The sequence below is a fragment of the Watersipora subatra genome, chromosome 10 (genome assembly GCF_963576615.1).
Source record: "Watersipora subatra chromosome 10, tzWatSuba1.1, whole genome shotgun sequence".
NCBI lineage: Eukaryota > Metazoa > Bryozoa > Gymnolaemata > Cheilostomatida > Watersiporidae > Watersipora > Watersipora subatra.
Genome location: NC_088717.1, coordinates 36,798,654 through 36,824,288, shown reverse-complemented (window position 1 = coordinate 36,824,288; position 25,635 = coordinate 36,798,654). Strand labels below are relative to the sequence as shown.

At 34.5% G+C, this 25,635-nt stretch overlaps 2 protein-coding genes across 4 annotated transcripts in view; both read left to right on the top strand.

Moving 5' to 3' along the window:
* Positions 1-25,635, top strand: part of LOC137407402 (collagen alpha-1(IV) chain-like) — a 104,646-nt gene that overhangs the window by 60,914 nt on the left and 18,097 nt on the right. The window contains exons 27-36 of one of the 3 annotated variants that reach the window (XM_068094050.1): positions 1,716-1,939; positions 3,621-3,765; positions 6,201-6,212; positions 7,219-7,380; positions 8,536-8,763; positions 8,929-8,943; positions 12,142-12,284; positions 15,548-15,692; positions 21,288-21,446; positions 25,312-25,492. In XM_068094050.1, coding sequence (XP_067950151.1) covers positions 1,716-1,939; positions 3,621-3,765; positions 6,201-6,212; positions 7,219-7,380; positions 8,536-8,763; positions 8,929-8,943; positions 12,142-12,284; positions 15,548-15,692; positions 21,288-21,446; positions 25,312-25,492 — 1,414 coding nt within the window. The remainder of the gene's footprint in view (positions 1-1,715; positions 1,940-3,620; positions 3,766-6,200; positions 6,213-7,218; positions 7,381-8,535; positions 8,764-8,928; positions 8,944-12,141; positions 12,285-15,547; positions 15,693-21,287; positions 21,447-25,311; positions 25,493-25,635) is intronic. The other 2 variants (XM_068094051.1, XM_068094052.1) reach the window with 2 other exon arrangements.
* On the top strand, positions 18,392-20,080 carry LOC137407403 (uncharacterized). Its single transcript, XM_068094054.1, has 4 exons — positions 18,392-18,463; positions 18,698-19,037; positions 19,287-19,460; positions 19,614-20,080. Exons 2-4 carry the CDS (start codon positions 18,798-18,800, stop codon positions 19,785-19,787), a joined length of 588 nt encoding a protein of 195 aa, XP_067950155.1. The 5' UTR covers positions 18,392-18,463; positions 18,698-18,797; the 3' UTR covers positions 19,788-20,080.

The window sequence follows — 25,635 nt, the reverse complement described above, 5'->3', positions numbered from 1 at the left end:
TTATCCAACAATACCACAGTTACTGCTACCCAACAATACCACAGTTACTGTTAGCCAACATTACCACAGTTACTGTTATCCAACAATACCACAATTTCTGTTACCCAGCAATACCACAGTTACTGTTACCCAACAATACCGCAGTTACTGTTACCCAACAATACCACAGTTACTGTTAACCAACAATACCACAGTTACTGTTATCCAACAATACCACAGTTACTGTTGCCCAACAATACCACAGTTACTGTTATCCAACAGTACCACAGTTACTGTTATCCAACAACACCACAATTACTGTTACCCAACAATACCATAGTTACTGTTACTCAACAATACCACAGTTACTGTTACTCAACAATACCACAATTACTGTTACCCAACAATACCACAGTTACTGTTACCCAACAATACCACAGTTAATGTTACCCAGCAATACCACAGTTACTGTTACCCAACATTATCACAGTTACTGTTACCCAACAATACCACAGTTACCATTACCCAACAATACCACAGTTACTGTTACCCAACAATACCACAGTTACTGTTACCCAAAAATACCACAGTTACTGTTACCCAACAATACCACAGTTACTGTTACCCAACAATACCACAGTTACTGTTACCCAACAATACCACAGTTACCGTTACCCAACAATACCACAGTTACTGTTACCCAACAATACCACAGTTACTGTTACTCAACAATACCACAGTTACTGTTACCTAACAATACCACATTTACTGTTTCCCAACAATACCACATTTACTGTTACCCAAAAATACCACAGTACTGTTACCCAACAATACCACAGTTACTGTTACCCAACAATACCACAGTTACTGTTACCCAACAATACCACAGTTACCGTTACCCAACAATACCACAGTTACTGTTACCCAACAATACCACAGTTACTGTTACTCAACAATACCACAGTTACTGTTACCTAACAATACCACATTTACTGTTTCCCAACAATACCACAGTTACTGTTATCCAACAATACCACAGTTATTGTTATCCAACAATACCACAATTACTGTTACCCAACAATACCATAGTTACTGTTACCCAACAATACTACAGTTACTGTTAACCAACAATAGCACAGTTACTGTTAAACAAAAATACCATAGTTACTGTTACCCAACAATACCACAGTTACTGTAGACTCATTAAATTAAAAAGTTAGGTTTGGTTTTTTTCTTTATTAAGTGCTAAAGGGGTGAGTTAGGGAATACTTTGGAACAGATTAGGCAATTTATATGTATTTTAAGATTCGTATAACGCAATAGCACTATAAACGTTCTTTAAATGGATTATTGCAGGGGCGTCTACTGTATGTGTAACATATGCCACACAATTTTTAGTGCATATGCGACCCTATTTATATAGTCACATGGCCACCCTATTCATGCAACACATTCACGCTATTTTCAGTACCATATATATGCTATTCGTAGCGACAAACGCAATGCTAACTATAGCAACATATACCATGCCATTTGTAGCTGTTTTGACTTGAAATCTAATTGTTTTTATTATTAAGGGTCCAGTGGAAACACTTCAACTATTGACAATTTTACTTGTTTTTATCTCGCAAAAATGAGCTCAAGCGGTCACATCTTTTTAGTAGTATAAATTTGTTTGTTTTACTGTTTTTATGTTTAAAGGCAATAACTTATAGGCTCCTAATTTTTCATGTCAGGCGAACCGGGTGAACAGGGAATAAATGGGGTAAATGGTTATCCTGGATTGGATGGCCCACCGGGCCAGCCAGGACAAAATGGCGAGAATGGGCTAATAGGTCGACCTGGTGATCCTGGTACTGATGGTAAAGCTGGCGATCGTGGTGATCGTGGCCCATATGGTGATCCTGGTTCCCCAGGTCTAGAAGGACTACCAGGTTCAAAGGGAATGCCTGGTGATTCTGTAAGTTATCAGTTTTATACTTTCATCATCGCATCTATTTTATTTCAAAGAGTACCCTAAAAGAATATGCTAACTACATTCGATAGCGTTGATATATATATGTATATATATATACCATATATATATATATCTATATCTATATATATATATATCTATATATATATAAATATGTATATATATACATATATATGATATATATATGTATATATATAGGCTATATATACATATATATGTATATGTATATATATATATATATATACGTTGATATATATAGGCCTGTATATATATGTGTATATATATATCCCCATCTCACCAAATCGACAGCAGAAAAGGATATTCTTACAGTACAGAAGTGTTACTAAGACTTGTGTACTACCGATTACATATTCCAGCTTACCAAATTTCCAACCCATCTCATTACAAAATCCGTGACAACATTATACTACATCCACCATTGCATGTTTCAGTTTATTAACATTCTGGTACTAAAATCTTCCATTCACTATCCCGGCTTTTCCGCAATACAATTTGATTGCCAACTTTTTATGTTCGTTCAACTCACTCAATAATTCCATATTTCTGTTTTTTCATTTGTGCTTTTCTTTCTTTTCACGTGTAACAAAAAACATCATTTTTTGATGATTACCAATAAAAAGTTATACATACATAAATAAAATATAAATGTTTAAAACGCACGACAATAAATATGAATTTTTTTCACTAGTTTTCTCTAAATAAGCCGATGATGTATTCTTCTCAGAGACTTTGCAAACACGCAAACAATATTCTGTTTTTTATCTGGACCGTATCTGATAGAAAGCTGGCCCAAGGTGCTGAATGAAAAAACCACTTTTGTGCCGTATTCTTCGGTTCTAGAGTGACTACCATTTTAGAAAACAAGATATTGTCTCTGTTTGTTGTCAATCACAGCGTAATTTTAAAATAATTCTTCAATTGGCAACGACATCATATTGCGCTGATAATTGTTCACCCCTTACTGAAACTCCATCATTGTCTGACTGAAGTCTAAGCATGCAGCTTAGACTTCAGTTAGCTTACTGAATCTTCTGTGTGTTTTATCAGCGTTACGGCATGTTTTAGCGGTATGTTATTAAGATATGCCAGTGATATCTTATTAATATACTGTCTTGTGGAACAATTGACTAACTATTGAATGCCTCCGTAAAAGTATTTAAGCTGTTTTACTGTCTAATAGTTTGTCACAGTGAGTTTACTATTTCTTTTATTACTTGAATTTTTTGCACAAGTATTCATGCTCATCCAAACTTTGAAATTTTTTTTTGAAACAATATCTTTTTATTTTATTCATCTGCTGGATAGTTTTAAATCTGAATACCTGCAAGCTTTTACACTTGGTTATAACATTTGCAAAAAATTTACATGAAATACAATCAGTAAAACAGACTATTACTTTAGATAAAACACTTCATTACTAATAGTTTCATGCTTGGTAAGAGCAATCTTCAGGTAAAATGTTTATACCAGTTTTGGTTACTTTATAGATAGCTAAAACTGTTAAAACTTTGTATCTAAATGATTATGGTCATTAAAGGCTTCATAGAAACATCAGATTTTATAATTTGGTAATAAGAATCGCCACTCCGAATTAAACATATTTTCTCAGCACTTTTATTTTCAAGCATGTCACACTTGGTCACAGGGCTTGAGAGGGGTGAAAGGCTACCCTGGCTTACCTGGTAATAAAGGACGAGATGGTCTTCCCGGATTTAACGGGTTAAAAGGAAAGGCAGGAGATTTTGGTGATAAAGGAGAAAGTGGGGAACAAGGTCCTCCCGGACCTAAAGGTACCATATTGCACCGCTATGTAACTAGTACTTCAGGTGTTTTAGGAATTGAAAAAGTCTTTCCTTACAAAATTATGATTTGTTGCAAAGAAATTATGGCACTACAAAACAGTCTTGCGTCATAATTTTCTAGAATCGTATTTTGGACAATACAAACTGATTTTCAACTAGAAAAAAGTTGTTATATATTGGCAAAATTGAGCTTTTTCAATATATCCATTTAATATATATATAGCTAAAGTTATTTACCTGTATTTTATTAAAAGATTTAAGCATCTAGTGATAACATATGTTATTGTAAATTACGTTATGTGGCCGATTGTTTTGACATTTACTCATTAGTCAACCATGGAACTCCATGATTAATTTGAACTGGTTAAAGGTTGACTTGCAACAAAATTCACATTACAGTTATTTGGTATCAAAAGATTCACCATGTCTTACTCTGTTGTGTGGTAGGTGCCAAAGACGTGGAAATGTGATTACAAGCTCTTAAAAGCTCAAAAACGAAAAGCCGCCATAGATTGGAATCTGTTTTATTTCTCTGACGTAGTCATTACAGTTTGGTTATTGTTTTGTCACGTGATGTTCTCACGTGAATTGAAAGGCCAATAAAAAGCTCAATATAAAACTTATCGTAGTACTAGTTTATGACAAACACTTCGGGTTTTACCGAAGACCCCGTACCAAATATAGATGCTCGCTACTTTACAGTTTTGTTTCGGCATTATTCAATCGTCAAGTCGCAATCTGATCACGTGACCCAATACTTCGCAAATAATTTTTGCAGCACTTTTCGATTATCACAGGTGACCAACAAGCTCGTCATGTTTATCAAACAATGATATGTACTCCTTAAAGCTAAAGCTAAAAAGTTTAACAATTTTTTACGGTAAGTTATAAGATATCAGTGCTAAAAGTGACAGCATTACAATGATGATAAAACAGACGCGTAAAAACAATAGACATGGTTTTATTGAATGCGTGAAGTATATTTGTGAAAATATTTCGACGAATGAGGTTGCATGAAAGTGTAAACAGAAACCATCATGTAACAACTACGTCCCATTTGAGCCATTTTGGAAAGCGAATCCAAACTACGGCTGTCTCGTGTGGCTGTGATTAACTGTTCGTTTTTTAGCTTTTAAGAGCTTGTAATCACATTCCCATATATTTTGCACCTACAACACAACAGAGTAAGACATGGTGAATCTTATGATACCAAATAACTGTAATGTGAATTTTGTTGCAAGTCAACCTTTAAATGAATTGTTGAAAATGTAGAATATGTCATATCTAGCTGACTAGGTAAGCTTACAAATGGAAAGATGAAAAAGATGTAGTTTATTTAGATGAAAAATCATCTTATGATGAAAAATGAGAGGGTAGAACTAGTGCCCAGATCTTCTGGCCAACATATATTTTTTTCGTTGGAATAAGGGATGCGAATATTCCTTTTAAAACTGTTTTTATGGAATCACTTTCTCCTTGTTAACTAGGAATTGCTTTCTCTTTGTTCACTAGGAATTGCTATTCTCCTTGTTCCTGCTCTCTCATCACTGCTATATTCATTTGATAAGTCTTTATTTTGACTAGAAAAAGTAACAGTCTATTTAAGCCTGTTTTCACTTTCACTATTCTAATTTTTAATCAGCTTTTTCCTTGTTGTTTTGAATACTTGGTTTAAATTACTTTTGCAGTGACAAATCTAGCAGAATCAGTTTTCAAGAAAGAAGTGTCTTTCAAATTAACTCACAAGTTGAAACAAGTTTAGTTTCTTGCTCAACATGCTTGAGCTTGATCAAAAATACTAGCTGTGCCTCCTGGCATTGCCCGAGTATTAAAAATCAGTTTATAAACAATGAGAAGTAATGAGAGTTGCCTGCCACTTGCTATTAGCCTGGCAGATTACCAATGGAAAATTTTAGTAAGCTAACTAATGACAATTACTTATTTATGCAATCACCCTGTGTGGTATGCAAAGCCGTTGGGTATGTGGTCTCACATAGCAACTTACATGTATATCGGCTTGCTGTCAACTCATTCTCTGTGGCCTATTGGGTAGGGTGTTGAACTGGTAAACAGTAGGGTTTGAGATTAAATCTTCTTCGGTATGGTTTCTTTATTCCAAGATCTTTAATGCATACATACGACATACTTTGAGAAATATATATATAGTAGATGTGACTTCTTTTATTGTTCTGAGAGAGAATCATGGCTTGTGTTTTTTTAAGGGTTTTACAAGGCTTCATAGAATTCACGTTAAATAGCTCTTTATAAAATGGCATTACTTACCTAACGTTTCTGATAGTTGCACTTGATTTATTATCCTATGAAGGTTTTCTTTACTGGGATATTTAATTGGTGTCGCATGGTTTGTTTTACTTTTAACCAGTTTTTATATAAAAATAATTTTGGTAATCATCTACCATTAGGCAACCTTCTCGGTAAGTATGCAGCATATCAATTGTTTGATTGACTTTAAATTATTGATTGTTCCTTGATTTACTCTCACTCCCTTCTCTACATGACGCTATATCTATAGAGAAGTGTTCCAAGCATAGCTAGATTCTGTATCAGGATGTTTTTAGGGTATTTCTGTAAGACCCTTCTTCTTATGCATGTGCACACAAACACCATGCACTCATAGGTCAGATGTTATGTGCACACAGACACTATGCACTCATAGGTTAGGTGTTATGTGCACACACACGCTATGCACTCATAGGTTAGATGTTATGTGCACACACACCCCATGCACTCATAGGTTAGGTGTTATGTGCACACACACCCCATGCACTCATAGGTTAGATGTTATGTGCACACACACCCCATGCACTCATAAGTTAGATGTTATGTGTGCACAGACACCATGCACTCATAGGTTAGATGTTATGTGCACACAGACACCATGCTTTCATAGGTTAGGTGTTATGTGCACATACACCACATGCACTCATAGGTTAGATGTTATGTGCACACAGACACCATGCTTTCATAGGTTAGGTGTTATGTGCACACACACCACATGCACTCATAGGTTAGATGTTATGTGCACACAGACACCATGCACTCATAGGTTAGGTGTTATGTGCTTTTTTTACTGCATCAATTTGTTAAGAAATTTAAAGAAACCATTTAATCATGTTCAATCGTTGCTTTAGTCGTCTTTAGCCAATATTTACAACTGAAATTCTTGTAGCTTTATTTAATATGATGAAGTTTGTATTTTCCATTATTTAAAAATATCAAATGCGTTTGTTAGTCATTGTGTTGGAGCATGTTTTAGGTGGTTACTGTTTTTAGCATCTTCAAGTCAAGATATAATTTGTGACATGTTTTAGGTAGTTACTGTTTTTAGCATCTTCAAGTCAAGATATAATTTGTGACATGTTTTTCAACAAGGTTAAGACCTTCAACTAACACTCAAATTGTACTTTCTCCCATTTTTAGCTGAAAAGGGTGTGCGCGGCAGGAATGGATACCCTGGTTTGGATGGAAATCCTGGTATGAAAGGAGCTACAGGTTTTAATGGGTTTCCCGGTATGAAGGGAGAAAAAGGTGATATTGGACCAGTGGGACGTCCTGGTAGAACTGGAGATGATGGATTTCCAGGCAAGAGTTAACATCTGTAGTCATATTCACTATATCTCATCGCAGTTCCTTCCATTACAGTTACAATTAAGTTACAATTCAAACTGTGTACCAGTAAAGAACCTCAATATTATCATACTGTACTTGTATAACATTCAAATTGTGTACCAGTAAAAACTCTTGGAGCACAGATGTACCATAGCGTAGTTGATCTTGAAATTGTTTTATTGAAATTTATTTTTGAGAAGTTAGTTTCGTAGGTGTGAGATTATTGATGAGTTAAATTCGTGACATCATATGTCAAGTTCTTCGAACACTGAATGACCTTCACTCAGTAACACAAAGTTCAATGAAGAAACAGCCTATAGTGTTAGTGATAAATATAGTGTGTATGTTATGTCGGTCTAGCTCTGGGATTTACCCTCACTTGGCAGGCTTATTTGATTTCTTGACATAAGCAACTCTGCAGAAAGCTATTTCCTTTTTTTATATGAAAGCGTTGATTCCTTACCTTAACTCATTCACAATCGACTAATTTTCATGCGATTTACCCCAGATACCTTTGACTTACTAAAAGTTCTATTTTTTATTAGAACATAACAGTTCAAATTGACAGAATTAAATCTTGAGAAAATTTAAAAAAATGAAAAATAATTTTTTGAACATGATTTATGCAATTTTTCAGTCTTGCATTTTCCAACTTTGCATACATATTCACTTCCACAGTCAACAGAAAATTCATAGCAATCGATCAAGTTTGAAGTTGAAATAATGTTTTCCGGTGTTTAGTTAATGTCAACATAGATTTAGTATTTTGATTAAACTATTGCAGAAAATATCATTGAAGCAGAGTTTTGATTTTTTTCTGATGAGCCATATTTTATTTCATATAACCAATCAAAAAGTTTTTTATAATTCAGAAATGACAATACTTGAAAAGGGTAAAGTTCATAGGGGAGTTAATTTGTGTTGGTTGCCCAACTACGATTAGAATACGTGAGTCTACCCGTCGTGCTTACGAATAAGTTAATTAGTTAGTATGAACAGTCTCTACTAGGCAGCTCAGAACTTCAGGTTCAATCAGAGTTGCCAAACAAACCATTTTTCAGAGTTATTTCCACCTGGGCATGTTTGCTTCTTGGGCTCCATTTACAGATGTTTTTAAATTGCCTTTAGGTAGTAAAGGAATGTCTGGAGTCAAGGGTATTAAAGGCCGATCAAATCAACTAGTTATTGGTGAACCTGGAGAACCTGGAGAGCCAGGTTTTGATGGACCTGATGGACAATATGGTCCAAAAGGTTTTCGTGGCTTGGATGGATTGCCTGGTGCTCCCGGTGATGTTGGTGATTCTATTGTTGGTGATAAGGGTGATAGGGGTCCTTCTGGGGACAATTTCCCTAAAGGTGAGTGGCGCCTTTGTATCAGTGATTAGAGCGAGTCAGGAACTTACATGTATTCTAAAAAACTTCATATTGTACTGGCATGCAAGTCGCTGCTATATACATTACTTGTTTATTATACCTTTTTATTGGCTGTAAAATGTGACTTTGTACATTTTTTTGTTTCAGGAGGGGTATCTAAAGGTATTCAGTTGTATAATAGTGCATGAAGAGCTGTTCACAGGCATTATCTTTGCTTGGGAGTTTGGGTTGTTTTGAAGGCGTCTGCTATTTAAGAACACTTTTGGTCCAAGATAAATGGTCAGACTTATACAGATTTTGAGTCGCCATGTTTCCGCATAAAAATCAATCATGCGTATGCATATTTTATAATCTGTATAAATAAATGTGTGCCTGAACTGAGAAACTGATCATAAAAATTTTTTTAATTTTGCAACCTGTAAGCCAGTTACAAATTAAATTCTTTTGCACTGAATAACTTTATCGGAAGGTAATTTTCAAGCACAGAGACTGCACGTGAACAGCAATAAATTGTTTCTTTTTTCACTACACATATACATCACATGACTAGTCTGTCTCTATATATATATATACATCACATGGCTAGTCAGCCTCTATACATATACATCACATGACTAGTCTGCCTCTATATATATAAACCACATGACTAGTATGCCTCTATATATATACATCACATGACTAGTCTGCCTCTATATATATAAATCACATGACTAGTCTGCCTCTATATATACATCACATGGCTAGTCTGCCTCTATATATATACATCACATGACTAGTCTGCCTCTATATATACATCACATGGCTAGTCTGCCTCTATATATATACATCACATGGCTAGTCTGCCTCTATATATATACATCACATGACTAGTCAGCCTCTATATATATACATCACATGGCTAGTATGCCTCTATATATATACATCACATGGCTAGTATGCCTCTATATATATACATCACATGGCTAGTCTGCCTCTATATACATCATATGGCTAGTCTGCCTCTATATATATACATCACATGACTAGTCTGCCTCTATATATATACAGCGCATGACTAGTCTGCCTCTATATATATACATCACATGGCTAGTATGCCTCTATATATATATACATCACATGGCTAGTCTGCCTCTATATACCTCACATGGCTAGTCTGCCTCTATATATATATATATATATATACATCACATGGCTAGTCTGCCTCTATATACCTCACATGGCTAGTCTGCCTCTATATATATATATATACATCACATGACTAGTCAGCCTCTATATATATACATCACATGGCTAGTCTGCCTCTATATATATACATCACATGACTAGTCTGTCTCTATATATATACATCACACGGCTAGTCTGCCTCTATATATATCACATGACTAGTCTGCCTCTATACATATACATCACATGGCTAGTCTGCCTCTATATATATATCACATGACTAGTCTGCCTCTATATATATCACATGACTAGTCTGCCTTTATACATACACATCACCTGGCTAGTCTGCCTCTATATATATCACATGGCTAGTCTGCCTCTATATATATCACATGGCTAGTCTGCGTCTATATATATACATCACATGAATAGTTTGCCTCTTGAGATTTGTCACTCAATTATGTGTATGTATATATACAGTATATATACACTGTATATACAGTGTGTATATACTATATATACACTGTATATACTGTATATATACAGTATATATACTGTATATATACACTGTATATATACAGTATATATAATATATATATGCTGCATATAAACAATATATTTATATATATAGTGTATATATACATATATACAGTGTATATATACATATATACAGTGTATATATGTTGTATATATACCCTGTATATATGTATATATACACTATATATTGTATATATACAGTGTATGTATATATACAGTATATATATAATATATACACCGCAGATATACAATATATACAGTGTATATTTACATATATACAGTATATATATACAATATATATGGTGTATATTTACATATATACAGTGTATATATACAATATCCCGATGTTGCCCGGGAATTAAAAATCAGCCTATAAACAAAAAGAAGTGATGAGAGTTGCCTACCACTAGCTATTAGCCCGGTACATTGCCAATGGAAAATAGTATTAAAAATCAACTTATAAACATTGAGAAATAATGAGAGTTGCTCGCCACTTGCTATTAGCCTGGCACATTGCCAATGGAAAATTCCAGTAAGCTAGGTAATAAGCGATAAGCTTCTAGTGATGGTACGCCATGACGTTGCATCAGCATTGTCCAGCTACAGCTATTCCAATAATAGCTATAGCTGGAGGGACACACATACATTCACACATACTGTGAGAAATATATATATATTTCTGTGAAAGCCTTCCTGCGTATAACATAAAATAAATGTAAAGTGAAAGTGAAAACCTTCCTACGTATAAAATAAGATAGATGTAAAGAGAAAGTGAAAGTCTTTCTGCATATAACATAAAATAAATGTAAAGTGAAAGTGAAAGCCTTCCTGCGTCTAACATAAGGTAGGTGTAAAGTGAAAGTGAAAGCCTTATTACATATAACATCTGACAAATGTAAAGAAAAAGGCATCAAGCATAAAAAGAAGTCTCGAGCATCACATCAAATGTAAAAGGAAACGTGAATACTAAAATATTTTGCAGTTTGGATTGTTTAGTATTGTGGCATGGAGCCTCAGTATTTCAGCAATTATATTGTCAGTGACTCTGTTTATCTGTATTAGCTTACATATAGTGCTACTACTACTACTACTAGTAGGTCTAACACTAGCGTCATCTGATTCACAGTATATTCTGTCATTTAACAGTCAAAGTATATGCTTGTGTACAAACTTTGACTGGCAAAATGATAGACTGCTTGAAGAGGTTTTCATCAAGGCAGTCTTAGGGTCAATAAGCAATCAGTATATTTTTTAAACACGTAGTCACATGATTGTCTCCCTTTCGCACTGATTGATTAGCCTGTGCACCTGCCCCACTGCATGCCCTTCATATCACTCTGAACTATAAACTTTGTAGTTTTTGATTGTTTTCTTATTAGTTTAGAGAAAGGTATTATACTGAAATTTGTATTAGTTTTATTTTGATTTTAACACTGCTGGTTTGTAAAAAAGAAGACAATCGACTCCAAAAAAAGTATTTATTACTTTGAACCAAACCAATCTGCTCTTAATATTTTGACTGATTTCTCAGGTCGAGTTGTATTGCTGTTTTACATTATTTTATTGAAATAAAATTGAACTGTAATTGATCTTCAAATACTGTTTAAAATTAACATGAGGTGGTTGAAACTACTACTACACTGATTTGTCCTGTTACAGGATTGCCTGGTGAACCTGGACAACGAGGTGAGCCAGGGGTGTTTGGGTTGAAGGGGCAACGTGGTCCTTCTGGCATGGATGGGTACTCTGGCAGGCCTGGACAATCTGGATATAGGGGAAAAGATGGACCACCTGGCCCAAAGGTATGTCGGCTGACAGTTTCTTTACAACATTTTGTGTTCTTCACATTATTACAATCTGCTTACAGCTACAGCAAGTGATGTGAAATGGCCTAGTTTATTTCAAGTAATATATATATATATATATGTATATACATGTATATATATCACAAAGTTGAATTTTCGTTTAGTAAAATACATGCTAAAACTTAACTTTAAGTATATGTTTAGTAAGCTAAATTAATTTAAGTTAAATTCAACGTTTATGTTATATATTTGTCTTGAAGGTAAGAACTCCTTATGGTACATACAGAACGTAGTACATTGTAATGTTACATTTTGTTGTACGTATATATATACATTATATATATGCTAGAACGCGTATATATATATATATGTATATATATATATATATATACGCGTTCTAGCAGTGCTTCCTGGCGTTGCCCGGGTATTAAAAATCAGCTTATAAACAAAGAGAGGTAATGAGAGTTACCTGCCACTCGCTATTAGCCTGGCACATTGCCGATGGAAAATTTCAGTTAGCTTACTAATAATAGCTAAGGCTTCCAATGAGGGTACGCCATGATTTTGTGTCATGTTACTGGCTCCCATATAGCAACATATATGGTCTAGTTGGCCTATCAATGTTTGTGGCCAAATCGGTGTTGCATTGGACTGGCAAATGGGATGGCCTGAAATCAAATTTTCTTTGGTACGGTTTTTTTGTTTTTGGATTTTAATAGCTATAGCCGGAGGGACACACATACAAACACAGATACCTTGAGAAATCTGTATAGATACAGTGGAACCTCTACTTATACATTAATTTATAAATATATATGTTATATATTATTGAAAGGAATGTGAAGGTCACAGAAGTTAATAGTAACAGACACAGAAATTAGTGATCGAGCGTATTCAATGATTGGTAAATTAATAATATAATAATATAATTAATAATTATATTATTATTTTAATGGCAGAATGAGTCGTCACTCATAAATAGCAAAAGAATGGTAATAATTTGTGATAACAAGTGATAAACTTGACATTGAACAGCCACAAATAATGTTAATATCTATATCATATATCATACGTTATCGTGATTAAAGAAGATTTCCACCATAACTCTCATCTGTGTCAGTCTAGGAATTTTTTTATAGGTAAAAACAACATAAACATCGGCAATGTTGGTACATCTATTAATATCGGTAAATAGTGTGCGATGTGTATAGCGAAAGTTACTTGGGCATTTCATACAATATATATATATTAATAATTAAGTATCATATTATATATCAGTATATAATATAAACCTCTACTTATATATAACCTCTACTTGTATGTGTTGTATCAGTATTTGGTCAGTTATTTTTACAGCGGTGCAGTTTTGCTGCATCATAAAAATGTTAAATGTTTTCTTTTGCCAAGTCTGTTTGTCTGTCTAAAGCAACGCTAAAAAGCGGTTGGAAAAAAATTACCTTGCATAGGAGTTGAACTCAGATACTCCGTTTTACAGGCAGCGCACTAACCACAACACTAATCAGCTGCAATTCCACCATGATTTAATTATGCACATACTTATTACTCATACGATCCTCACGGTGCACAGGACTGCCCAGACTACTATTAATGAATAATATTATATAACATATAATATTATATAATATATAATCCCACGACCAAGCATGAGCGAAGCAAGTGTTTGGGAGCTTTATGATAAATGAATTTGTGCACACAACTCCCGAAAAGTATCCACCAATGGCCATGCCCAAACCCTTGAACCGAAATCCCATCAAACAATTTAACCATTTGTTTTTCGACTCGTTTAAGTATAATAACGATACAAAACACCTATACACCTATTTAAATATGTTACCAAGTCTTTGAAAATTGTCAACCATATCCTAAAACTTATCCATCTGATCGGATGATACACAACTAGAAAGATTCATTTGTCCTAAAGTCGCCATTAACACCTGACAAGCCTTTTTAATCAAAATTAAGATCAGTCAACCAAACGCCCATAAAGTCGTGCAACAGATAGTAGAAAAACGTACACATTTCACCAGTCTATGGCCGAAATTACCGCTGGGATATCGTTTGTTGCTCTCTCTCTCAAGTTTGAAACATTAATGACTTACTTGTTAATAACTTCGCTAGGGAGCGCATCATTCAATTAGCTATCAATGACCAAATCCTACAACGTAGAAGAGAGGAGACTAGACTGCGCTACCTTTAACAGAACACTGCACTTATGTAGCAAAGCTATTTCTATTTTTTTCTATATGAACTTTTTCTAAACACTATATGTCTCCGTTTCTATATTTCTATTATTATACATGTATATTTTCTTTGTTATTAGTTCGTATACAAAATACATGTACTTTACATATACTTATATAGGGCCTACATATAAATCTATTTACAACATTATTCTATATCATATACCATTATTCTATTTCTATTACTTTGTATACAACTCTACATTGCCCATATACTTTCCATTTACTACATTCCTAACATTTTTTTATACTTACACTTCTAAAATAGAAATTTTTCGCCTTTATATATCTATTTATATTAAACTACCAAATACAACTGTAATATCAACAATTAACCAATTACTCATATACCTGGTTTCAACCCAACTTTACCTCCAAAATAAATTGTTAGTTGCACCTTTTTGGAGCCGTGCTCCCTCAAGTTTATTTTATATCATCTCGAACAACTCTTATTTACACTATACTCTGCCAATTCCTGCTGACAACTAATTTTTCAACAACCAGCAGTACACTTTCTTTTTTCCATTATCACTTTAGTCGCGGGCTGTATGGCAGGAGAATTTCTAGTATTATAGTGATACTAATCTGGTAAATAGTAGTACACGAGTGACTAAAGTTGAGTCATTTTTGAATCCGTAATCGCGTTGTTCAAAACTAACCTGAAGGAAAAACCAGATTTCTTAGCATATCATCTCACAGCTAGCAATTAGTTGTGAGCAGTTGATAAAAACATCTAGTATTATATTACATAATGTATCATATTACATAATGTATCATATTACATAATGTAAGGTTTTTAGCTGCTTTAATCGGTTTTTGCATTTATCAGGATTGCTGCTGGTATTATTTTAGATTATATAACAGAAGTACATGTAATAAAAGTACTAAATTTTTCATGATGTCTTGTCTGTTCTATCGTCTTGCAGCAGCTTTCACATTCTTAGTATCAGTAGCATAAAACGCTAGTCTATTCACAAAGGTTGTCTTTTTTAATGTTAGGGAAGGCCCGGCGCTGATGGTCTGCAAGGTCTAAAAGGTGAAATGGGTGACATGGGACCAGAGGGATTTATGGGTTTGAAAGGTGAACCAGGACAGATAGGGCGTAATGGTGAACCAGGACTTCCAGGTCCACAAGGTTTGGAAGGTATGTTAAGATACATCTTGTGTCATCTTACCACCCAGCTATTTACCTATCGCTGCAAGTAAAGGCGCTACTAAAAACGCTTGTATGAAGTTCTCAGCTGTCGCACAGAGCACCTAGTAGTAGAGGATACGAGAGAAAGACATGTACAATATGAGAGAACGTCTGATCAGCTCTTTCATTTTTACAGAGAGTAGAAATAGTGAGAAGCCTAGTTTTGCATATGCAAGTGGCTCCCTTGATTCTAGACGTTTAACGACCTTCCATTGACTGTGACATCATTTAGAATAGCTCAATTCCTGCTAATTGAGTGTCTTCATGAAGCTTCAAGTGTATAAACTCAATGGGAAAAAAACAGAAATCGAGTAGAGTAAACAGTTTGTAACACTCGAAGAATTGATGTTTAGAGGTAACTGAAGAAACAACGATTGCAGTACACAGAATCTAATATATTGTGTATATTTGTCATAAATAAAAAACAAATAGTTGTAAAGCTCTTGTTGCTGAGGAGAAGAACCTTTCAAGGTTTGTCTACTCCTGACCCTTCATTACCAAAAAATTCAATCTGCGTGCCACTAGAAACTAATTTACTGTCTGCAGCCATTTTAAATTTCTCGGTCAGCTACAAGTGCCATCGGTATTTCAGCAATATCTCAAGAAGCAATAGTCTAATCGACTGGAAACTTCTTAATTATACTAGAAATGTGTGTGCGCGCAATGTTTTATTGTATACAAATTGTTAGTGAAGCATAACAAATAACAATAACAAATAGTGAAAATAACAAAAATACAAACACAAGGCAAAAGGGACTGTCCGATATTTTGAGTCTAGCAACAGGACAGCCCCGCTGGCAGTTTGCAGAAGAACAGATGCAGTTATGGCATCACACAGATGAGTTAGCACCAGTAGCACTACTGTCACCAGCCGCCCACAAGCTCTCCGCTAACTTCGCTTTTATAACATTTGAAGCCGAGTAATGAAATTCAAATAAGCAGTTATTGAATAATTTTGCAGTGCGCAACATAGATCTTTGACTTTTATTTGTCTTAACTATTGTAGTTAAAAAGCATTGCTTGTTTTCGATCTGGTACAGTAGCTGCGACCATTGTGATCAATTACCATATTTAATAATTAACATCATTGTGATCAATTACCATATTTAATAATTAACATCATTGTGGTCAATTAACATATTTAATAGTTAACATCATTGTGATCAATTACCATATTTAATAGTTAACATCATTGTGATCAATTACCATATTTAATAATTAACATCATTGTGATCAATTAATCTATCAACGTATTACGTACAAAGTGACCAAAACCGGATGTAGGATCAGGTTGAAGAACTCTATGCTGTATTATCTCTAGCTTCAAAGTGTTAGTTTTAACGTTTCCTATATTTTCCTTTCTCCTATCCTTTTGTTTGTTATTAATTGATATTCTTAAAGGTTGACTTGCAACAAAATTCACATTACAGTTATTTGGTATCAAAAGATTCGCCATGTCTTACTCTATTGTATTGTAGGTGCCAAATATGTGGGAATGTGATTAAAAGCTCATAAAAGCTAAAAAACGAACAGAAAATCGCAGCCACACGAGACCGCCCTAGTTTGGATTCGTTTTCCAAAACGGCTAAAATGTGACGTATGTGTGCTAAAACGGCTAAAATGTGCGCGAGATAGTTTATGTTTACACTTTCATGCATCCTTATTCGTCGAACTATTTTCACAAATATACTTCACGCTTGCGATAAAAACCATGTCTATTGTTCTTACGCGTCTGTTTTATCGGCATCGTAATGCTGCAACTTTGAGCACTGATATCTCAAAACATAGCATAAAAATATGTTTAATTTTTTAAGCTTAGCTTGAACGATTGCATATCATCCTCTGATAAAAATGATGAGCCTTTTGGTCCGCTATGATAGTTGAAAAATGCTGTAGAAATTTTTCGCGTCATATAGCGGGAATTGTAAGTCACATGACCAGATAATGTTAGTTTCAGTTCAAGTTTGATCTATCGCAAATAGCAAACACGCTTTCTCATATTAAACTTGTTTATTTCAATTCGTCATAATGTCTAACGCGCCACATAGTGTTTGTGCAGCTGCCAAGCTGAGAAGCACCTTTTTGGCCAAGAGCTGAGAAAAGACCAGACCTCCACCGGGCGTGGAACAACTGGGTGAAGCTGGATGTGACAAACTTTATTTATTCGCCTGCTTACTCTTACCTTTGTTTTCGCCAGTTCAAAGACGACATGTTTTCTAACCTGTTTGCATACTCCACATGTCACCAAAGCACGTGAGTAATTTATTTTATAAACTACTTGTATTAGTAGTTGTAACTCGGGTTATTTTCTAGTATTCTCCTAATAGTACTGTATTAATCTATATTTAATATAACAATATTAATGTCATTTAATTGTAATATTATATTATTAGTATTTTATCTTTTTAATTACGTGTATTATCCTTTTTATAATAACAAAACTAATTCATACTGCATATCTATCTGTAAAACGTAATATATTAATATATAATTGATAAAATGTTGTTTCACGATTAATTTCGCCAAATTTCTTAACCCCACTCACTTATAGATATGTTATATAAAATAGTTATTGTCATTTTCTGGTATCATCGTTAATAGCATATTAATATTATTAGTTGATTATTATTATTATTAGATGAAGAATTTGTGCCAACCACTGAAGACTGGGAAGAGTTTGAGCGCTATGTTGGCCAGCGTCAAACGCTCTCCAATTACATGTAAGATAAAGCTGAACTAAACCAAACTTGACAAAATATAAAAAATATCCATAGAGTTATTACTCACATTTTATGTTTACAATATCATGGATTCTGATAGGGTTTTGTAAAATCTGTGTCATGATTGCACGGCTATATATTTATTCTTTTTCTGATCAAGCAAATATGATATAATAACAGGAAATGATGTTGTACAAATCTTATTGCAAGTCAACTATTGTGTCGTGATTTCAGACCCGAATCCTCCTTCAAAGAGGAGAAAATAATAGTAAGTGTGACAGCACTCCAGCGACTATTTCACTGCCACGCCTGCGCCCTCCCCGGCTCATTCACGATGGTGCGAGAAGGCGGATGGGTAGAGTTCAAGGTTACATGTGCCTCCTGTCACCGATCGTACACTTGGGAAACAACTGCCAGGGTGAACAGAGCTCACGTCATCAACCCCCTGCTGGCAGCTGCATCACTCTTTTCTGGCGGATGCCTTACGCAGAACCTCCGTTTTCTGTCGCTCCTGAACATCGCAATACCAAGCCACAGCGTTTGCCTCTACCAACAAAGAGAATACTTACATGGTGTGAGTGTTAATATTTACTCATAAACTTGGAAAATGTGAGTAAAAGCTTGGCACACTAATTGAATAACGACATTTAGAAACAATTTTTTTCTTGAAATGAAAATATGTCATCCTTCAAGCAAAATATATTATAATTCAAAATTCTGATTCTTCATCATAATATAGCACAAAAAGGGGAAGAGGATTCTACATTCTTAGACTAATGATACAAATTAATCTTGTATAATGAAGTTTTACAATATTTTACAGTGTATTGCTGAGCAGTACACCCTGCATAACGAGGGATTGATGGCAGCAATCGATTGGGAGCTTGATTTGGCAGGTGACGGTAGATGCGATAGTCCGGGGCATTGCGCACTATACAGAGCCTACACTATGATGGATCAGAGCTGCGGTTTAATAGTCAGCAGCCATCTTGTCAAGGTAAAACTTTGACAGTTTTTACTTCACAGCCTGACAAAAACCCAAATTTTTTAGTAGTTATCAATACATAAACATGAAGTTGCTCATCTAGCTAAATAGTCCATTCAAATAATGTGAAAGTAATTGTTGGTCGTAACTTTCTATATTTTGCAGTCAACAGAGACCACCAGCTCTAACACCATGGAGCTGGAAGGCTTCAAGCGATGCCAGTCCGATCTAATTTCCCACGGCCTGAGAGTGAGGTCCATTACAACGGATGTTGTTACAAAGGTTGTGTGCATACTGCAAGCTTGTGTTTTGGCTTATGCCGCAAATTTGTCGCCGTGAGCGACGGCCTCTACCTGCCTGCTTGGTGTCTAAGATTCGGGCTCTTTTCCCACCAACGGATGATGAAGAAGAGTTTGCAGACTTGCAAACAAGATTTGCGGCATAAACCAAAACACAAGATTGCGGTATGCACACAACCTTTTCCGAGCATTTGGCGATGGCTCTCCAAATGGGAATAGATTATCTACCAAAACAATTATTGAAAAACAATAATTGCTGATCATCAAAATAATCTCGATCTTTATATAATAAAATCATAAAACTAATACACTCTCTACTGTAGTAAGTGTACAAGCCAAATATACCAGTTCTCCTTGTGTTCCACGAGTTCAGAATATGTGTGTTCAACTGATGCATTAAATGTGTAACACAAGAATTTTAGATAATGCTTGACACATTAGCATAGCCTTGGTGTTGTTGGCATTAAATGAATATCCAACTCACTATGATATCGCAGGTAATTATTCCACCTCAACTCAAGGGGTGCAGACGCCACAAATTCGTTTACACCAGGATGCATACGCAGGCATTCATGCTCCCCTCGGTCAAGGAGACAATGCGCAAACTCAGCATAATGGCAGCACAAACATTCAGGAAGAGATGGCATGTCTTGACAACGCTTGCAGGCACACCACTCTGTAGCCGGTGGTATTAGCTCCTAAAGAAATGAACAGATATGTCTATGCAACCATAGCTAATACATCAGGTCGATGTTATCCAACAGTATATCAGTGCAGCACTAGATTTAAATATTAAAATTGTTAATGTTGTCATTCGAGAAAAATCTGTAATTATTTTTTCGCAATATTGAAGCGATAATTATCATCATTAAAATCATATATAATAATATTCGTTCTATCACTCTCAAGCTAAAACTATTACTACTAGCTAGCTTGGCACATAAGAGCTGGCTAATGGCGGTGCTTACTTGCTGGGAGGTTTGATTCTGTTGAGGATCTTCTTCAGATAGAGCGTCAGGCTAGAAACGCCAGGGTCTTAACTTTTCAGAATTTGACATTTTTTATGAACGCAACTCAGACATGAATAGTCGAACGGAATGGCCAAGCCGAAACTGTAAAGTAGCGAGCATCTATATTTGATACGGAGTCTTAGGTAAAACCCGAAGTGTTTATCATAAACTATTGCTACGATAAGTTTGATATTGAGCTTTTTATTGGCCTTTCAATTCACGCGAGAACATCACGTGACAAGACAATAACCATACAGCGCGGATACGTCATCGAAATCAAGGGATTCCAATCTACGGCGGCTTTTTGTTTTTGAGCTTTTAAAAGCTTTTAATCACATTTACACATATTTGGCACCTACCACACTACAGAGTAAGACATGGCGAATCTTTTGATACCAAATAACTGTAATGTGAATTTTGTTGCAAGTCAACCTTTAATTTTCATGCATTCCTACGCCTTTGTTTCCTCTTTTTGCCTGCAAAGTGGTATACTTGGCAAGGCCTAAACTCGCTCCTGTATATGTATCTAGGTCTAAAGGGGCAGCCCGGTCCGAAGGGTTATCAAGCTGATGAGGTGGATATTCCCAAAGGCCAGAAAGGGCAGAAAGGAGAGCCTGGTTTGATTGGATTCCGCGGCCCCTCAGGCAGAGATGGATTACCCGGTCTTAAAGGTGACCGAGGAGACATAGGTGAGTCACTAGATATAACACTTGAGCAGCCTTCAGAGGCCATTCTTAATAATAAGGTAAATATATTTTGGTAAAGCTGATGATTCCACTCAAAGTTCATCAAAATAACAAGAGGTTAAATAAAACTGCTGTCACATTTTATTTTAACAATTATTTTTTGCTTATGTTGAAATATCTGGCATAAAAACATGCTGTTTGATAAACATCATAGTCATCTGTTGTAGATTTAATAAGTTAAGCCTATAATAATAATGATTTAATAAGTTGATTGTATAATAATAATGATTTAACAAGTTAGGTCTATAATAATAATGATTCAATAGGTTAAGCCTATAATAATAATGATTTAATAAGTTGATCGTATAATAATAATGATTTAATAAGTTAGGTCTATAATAATAATGATTTAATAAGTTAGGTCTATAATAATAATGATTTAATAAGTTGGGCCTATAATAATAATGATTTAATAAGTTAAGCCTATAATAATAATGATTTAATAAATTAAGCCTATAATAATAATGATTTAATAAGTTAAGCCTATAATAATAATGATTCAATAAGTTAGGTCTATAATAATAATGATTTAATAAGTTAGGTCTATAATAATAATGATTCAATAAGTTAGGTCTATAATAATAATGATTTAATAAGTTAGGTCTATAATAGTAATGATTTCATAAGTTAGGTCTATAATAATAATGATTTAATAAGTTAGGTCTATAATAATAATGATTTAATAAGTTGGGCCTATAATAATAATGATTCAACAAGTTAAGCCTATATATAATAATGATTTAATAAGTTGGGCCTATAATAATAATGATTCAATAAGTTAAGCCTATATATAAAATAGAAACAGAGCATCTTGCCTTTTGAGATAATCGCTAGACAGAAATTCAATCTAAAAAATTTACTTAGCTGTAAGATGATGTTAATGACTAAGTTGGCCTAAATTGCTGAACTCGATCATGTGACTGTGTCACATGATCACATTATCAAAGAAGTCACTGTCGACAGCAACACCGTGAAAAGTTTAAGGTTTAAGTTTAAACATTTCAGTTATGTGTTACGCTGTAAGTTGATTGTAATTGTTGATTTGTAATTATCTCCTTATTGAAATGTTCAGTTTTGTTTTAATTGCTCAATTTTGCTTGTTACCTACATTGTATGTATTAATTTTGAGTTATATGTCATTATTAAATAGTGTACTCATATTTTATTGTTAAAAATCTAAACTGTGTGTCTACATACAGAAGTTATAGTTTCCTACTCCCATTTGTATTAGATTGATGTCAGACTGGTTGCACCATGTTTGCAATACATAGGAATGTTACTCTTGAAAACTTTGTTGGCCAAGCGCTCGCTGAGTAGAACATAGAAGTGTATAGACAATCATGTAAAAATCGTTTTATATAAAGCCTCACTTCCAGTGGCGGCGTACGTTCAGAAAATTTGAATACACTTGCATTGAGCTGAATTTTTCTTACACTTTTTGAAGCTTAGAACCAGTGCTAAAAAACAAATATTGACTGGAGGACTTTTGTATTAGTCTAAACTAACAAAGAAGTCTAAATTTGATTAATAATTAAAAAATTGTCATTTAAGAATTCCTATTTATTGCACCATGTTGGCAATAAATAGGAATGTTACTCTTGAAGACTTTATTGGCCAAGCACTCGTGAAATAAATAAAATAAATAAATTGTGCTTTTGGTAAAAAGAAACTTGCACAAAGTTTTAGTAGATTTTATAAAAAAAGTATCAGTATTTTTTTTGTTATTTGCAATTGTTTTTGATGTTTGAGGTGATCTGACTGTCAGGATGTTTTAAGATTAAAATCGACTAAACTTTGTTGCAGTTAAAACGCTCGGAAGAGAATACATGCAAAATAATGTCACTAGTTATTATCGTTGCGATAGTTGGTATCGGCCATTGCGTTTAAGCTACAACGTTACACGTCTCTATTATGTCGGTTAGTCTCTTTGCAACTATAGATGTCATAATTGCACTTTTACTTGATCTCAGCGTTTTAACCATTATCAAGTTTTGTCAATTTTGAAACATTCTGGCTGTCAGATCACCTCAAACATCAAAAACAATCACAAATGATAAAAAGTATTCATACTTTCTCATAAAATCACTGAAATTTTTTTACGTTCATCTTTATATCGAGAAAGGCTAATTTTTGAGTAAGGTCTTAAAGAATAGAGAAAGCATGATATTATTATGCTTTATTAGTTATCTTGAGGTGTTGACTGATGTTCCAAAAAAAGAATCAAGGAGATTGACCCACTAGAAGCTGAGATATAGCCAGCCAAACACAGGTCTACCTAATAACGAATCAGAGGCAAACCCTTCGAAAATCCCGAGAACTGGGACGTATGAAATCGACTTATTGGTAATGTGCCGGAGTTGCACACCCTTACCGCCGTTACGTATAATGATTGTTTTAGGCTACGAGATGTGAAACGCTTCTCGCGATAGTAAAGAATTTACAGGCTAGCTCTGGTTTTTCAGGAAAATCAAGCAAACATTGTGTGGTAAAGGCATTTGCCCACAACCCCTCGCCATGATTTTTCAAAACAGAAGAGCAGATTTTGACTATTGTGCTTCAAATTTTAACTCGATCTCCACGGATATGCTCCGAAGATCCTCTGTTCAACGAACGGCGCGTTTATAGTCTATATGCGACATCCGCGATTTGCAGTTTGTGTAGAATAAGAAATGGGAATGTGAATTTTTGTTCATTCATCATTTTTCTACTGTGTACCTACTGCAGCATTCAGTTGTCACTATTAACAGACTGTAAGTTCACTACAGTCATAATTTTAAAAAGAATAACTTGACCGTGCTGCTCTTGCTGTAAGAAAAGTAAACGATAACTTTTGATTTGATTATTCTATTTATCTATTATCTTATCTATGATTATTTTTTATGATTAATATAATAGTCATAATGCATATTATACAAAATAATAATATAACTGCATATAGAATAAATGATGTCACTAATATAATTTGTAGAAAATTTTAAATGATAACCGGGATTGATGATTGATTTAATTGATTCCATTTATTAGCTATAGATAAAAAAACTGAACAGCGCTAAAGATGAGTCTGAATAGGGAAGCTAAGTGGGAGAACAATAAAACTGAGCTGAACTAGCAAGATAGCGATCTAACTAACTAAAGATATCGAAATGTTGCGAAATAGTAGATGCGTGTAATTATTTTATGCTAAAACTAATCTACACGTCAGAGGGACTGGTTCGGAATTCTCAGAGCAATGATTGTTAGGCCCAATTTGATTGTTCTATACTTCCAGGGATTAAACCAATTAAAACGCCGTGATTGTTATAGGAGAGCGCATTAGTTGGCTTAATTGACCAATGGCACACAAGTCGATTTCATACGTCATATATTGATGATTACCAAAACACTTATGTTTTTTGGTAGACCTGTGTTTGGCTGGCTATATCTCAGCTTCTGGTTGGTCAATCTCCTTGATTCTTTTTTTAGAACATCAGTCAACACCTCAAGATAAATAATAAAGCATAATAATATTTTGCTTTTTCTATTCTTAGAAGAGTCAGAATAGACATAAACAATAGGCCCTAAAAGACAGTGGAACTTCACAGATATTTGCAGTCGGTGTTATCAACTTTTTGATGTTCATAAGATGGCACTATCTTGTTTTCAGACTGATTTAAAAGCCTTTCTTTCGAAATATTGTCTTCTCATCAATCACTCTAAACTATTTGTGAATGTCTGTGAAACATATGCTATGACATCCTATTGAGTAACAAAGACTAAACCACTGAACACGACTATCAATAACTCGGTGTCTTCTTGTATTTATTTTAAGGTTTGGACGGCATAAAAGGCGAACGCGGATACCAAGGCGAAGCAGGAATTCCTGGCATTATCGGTCTCAAAGGTTTTAAAGGTGTTGATGGTCCAGATGGTCGGGATGGCTTTCAAGGACTTGATGGAATACCTGGTAACCCAGGCGCAGTTGGCGGCCATGCTGGCTTATACATTACACGGTGAGAACAAGACAGTATATTAGTCCGTGCAGATGTTTTGTAGTGGTTTTTAGTCAAAGGGCTTACACTGCTTGTGATAATTTCTAGCAAAGGATCCTCTACTACTCATGAGCTATTATTAATTCAATTGTACACTAAGTTAA

Coding starts and splice junctions, on each gene's coding strand:
- LOC137407403 (XM_068094054.1), top strand. CDS start 18,798: ATGGTGCGAGAAGGCGGATGGGTAGAGTTCAAGGTTACATGTGCCTCC. Junction 19,038..19,286: donor AAAGAGAATACTTACATGGT/GTGAGTGTTAAT, acceptor AATATTTTACAG/TGTATTGCTGAGCAGTACAC. Junction 19,461..19,613: donor TCAGCAGCCATCTTGTCAAG/GTAAAACTTTGA, acceptor TATATTTTGCAG/TCAACAGAGACCACCAGCTC.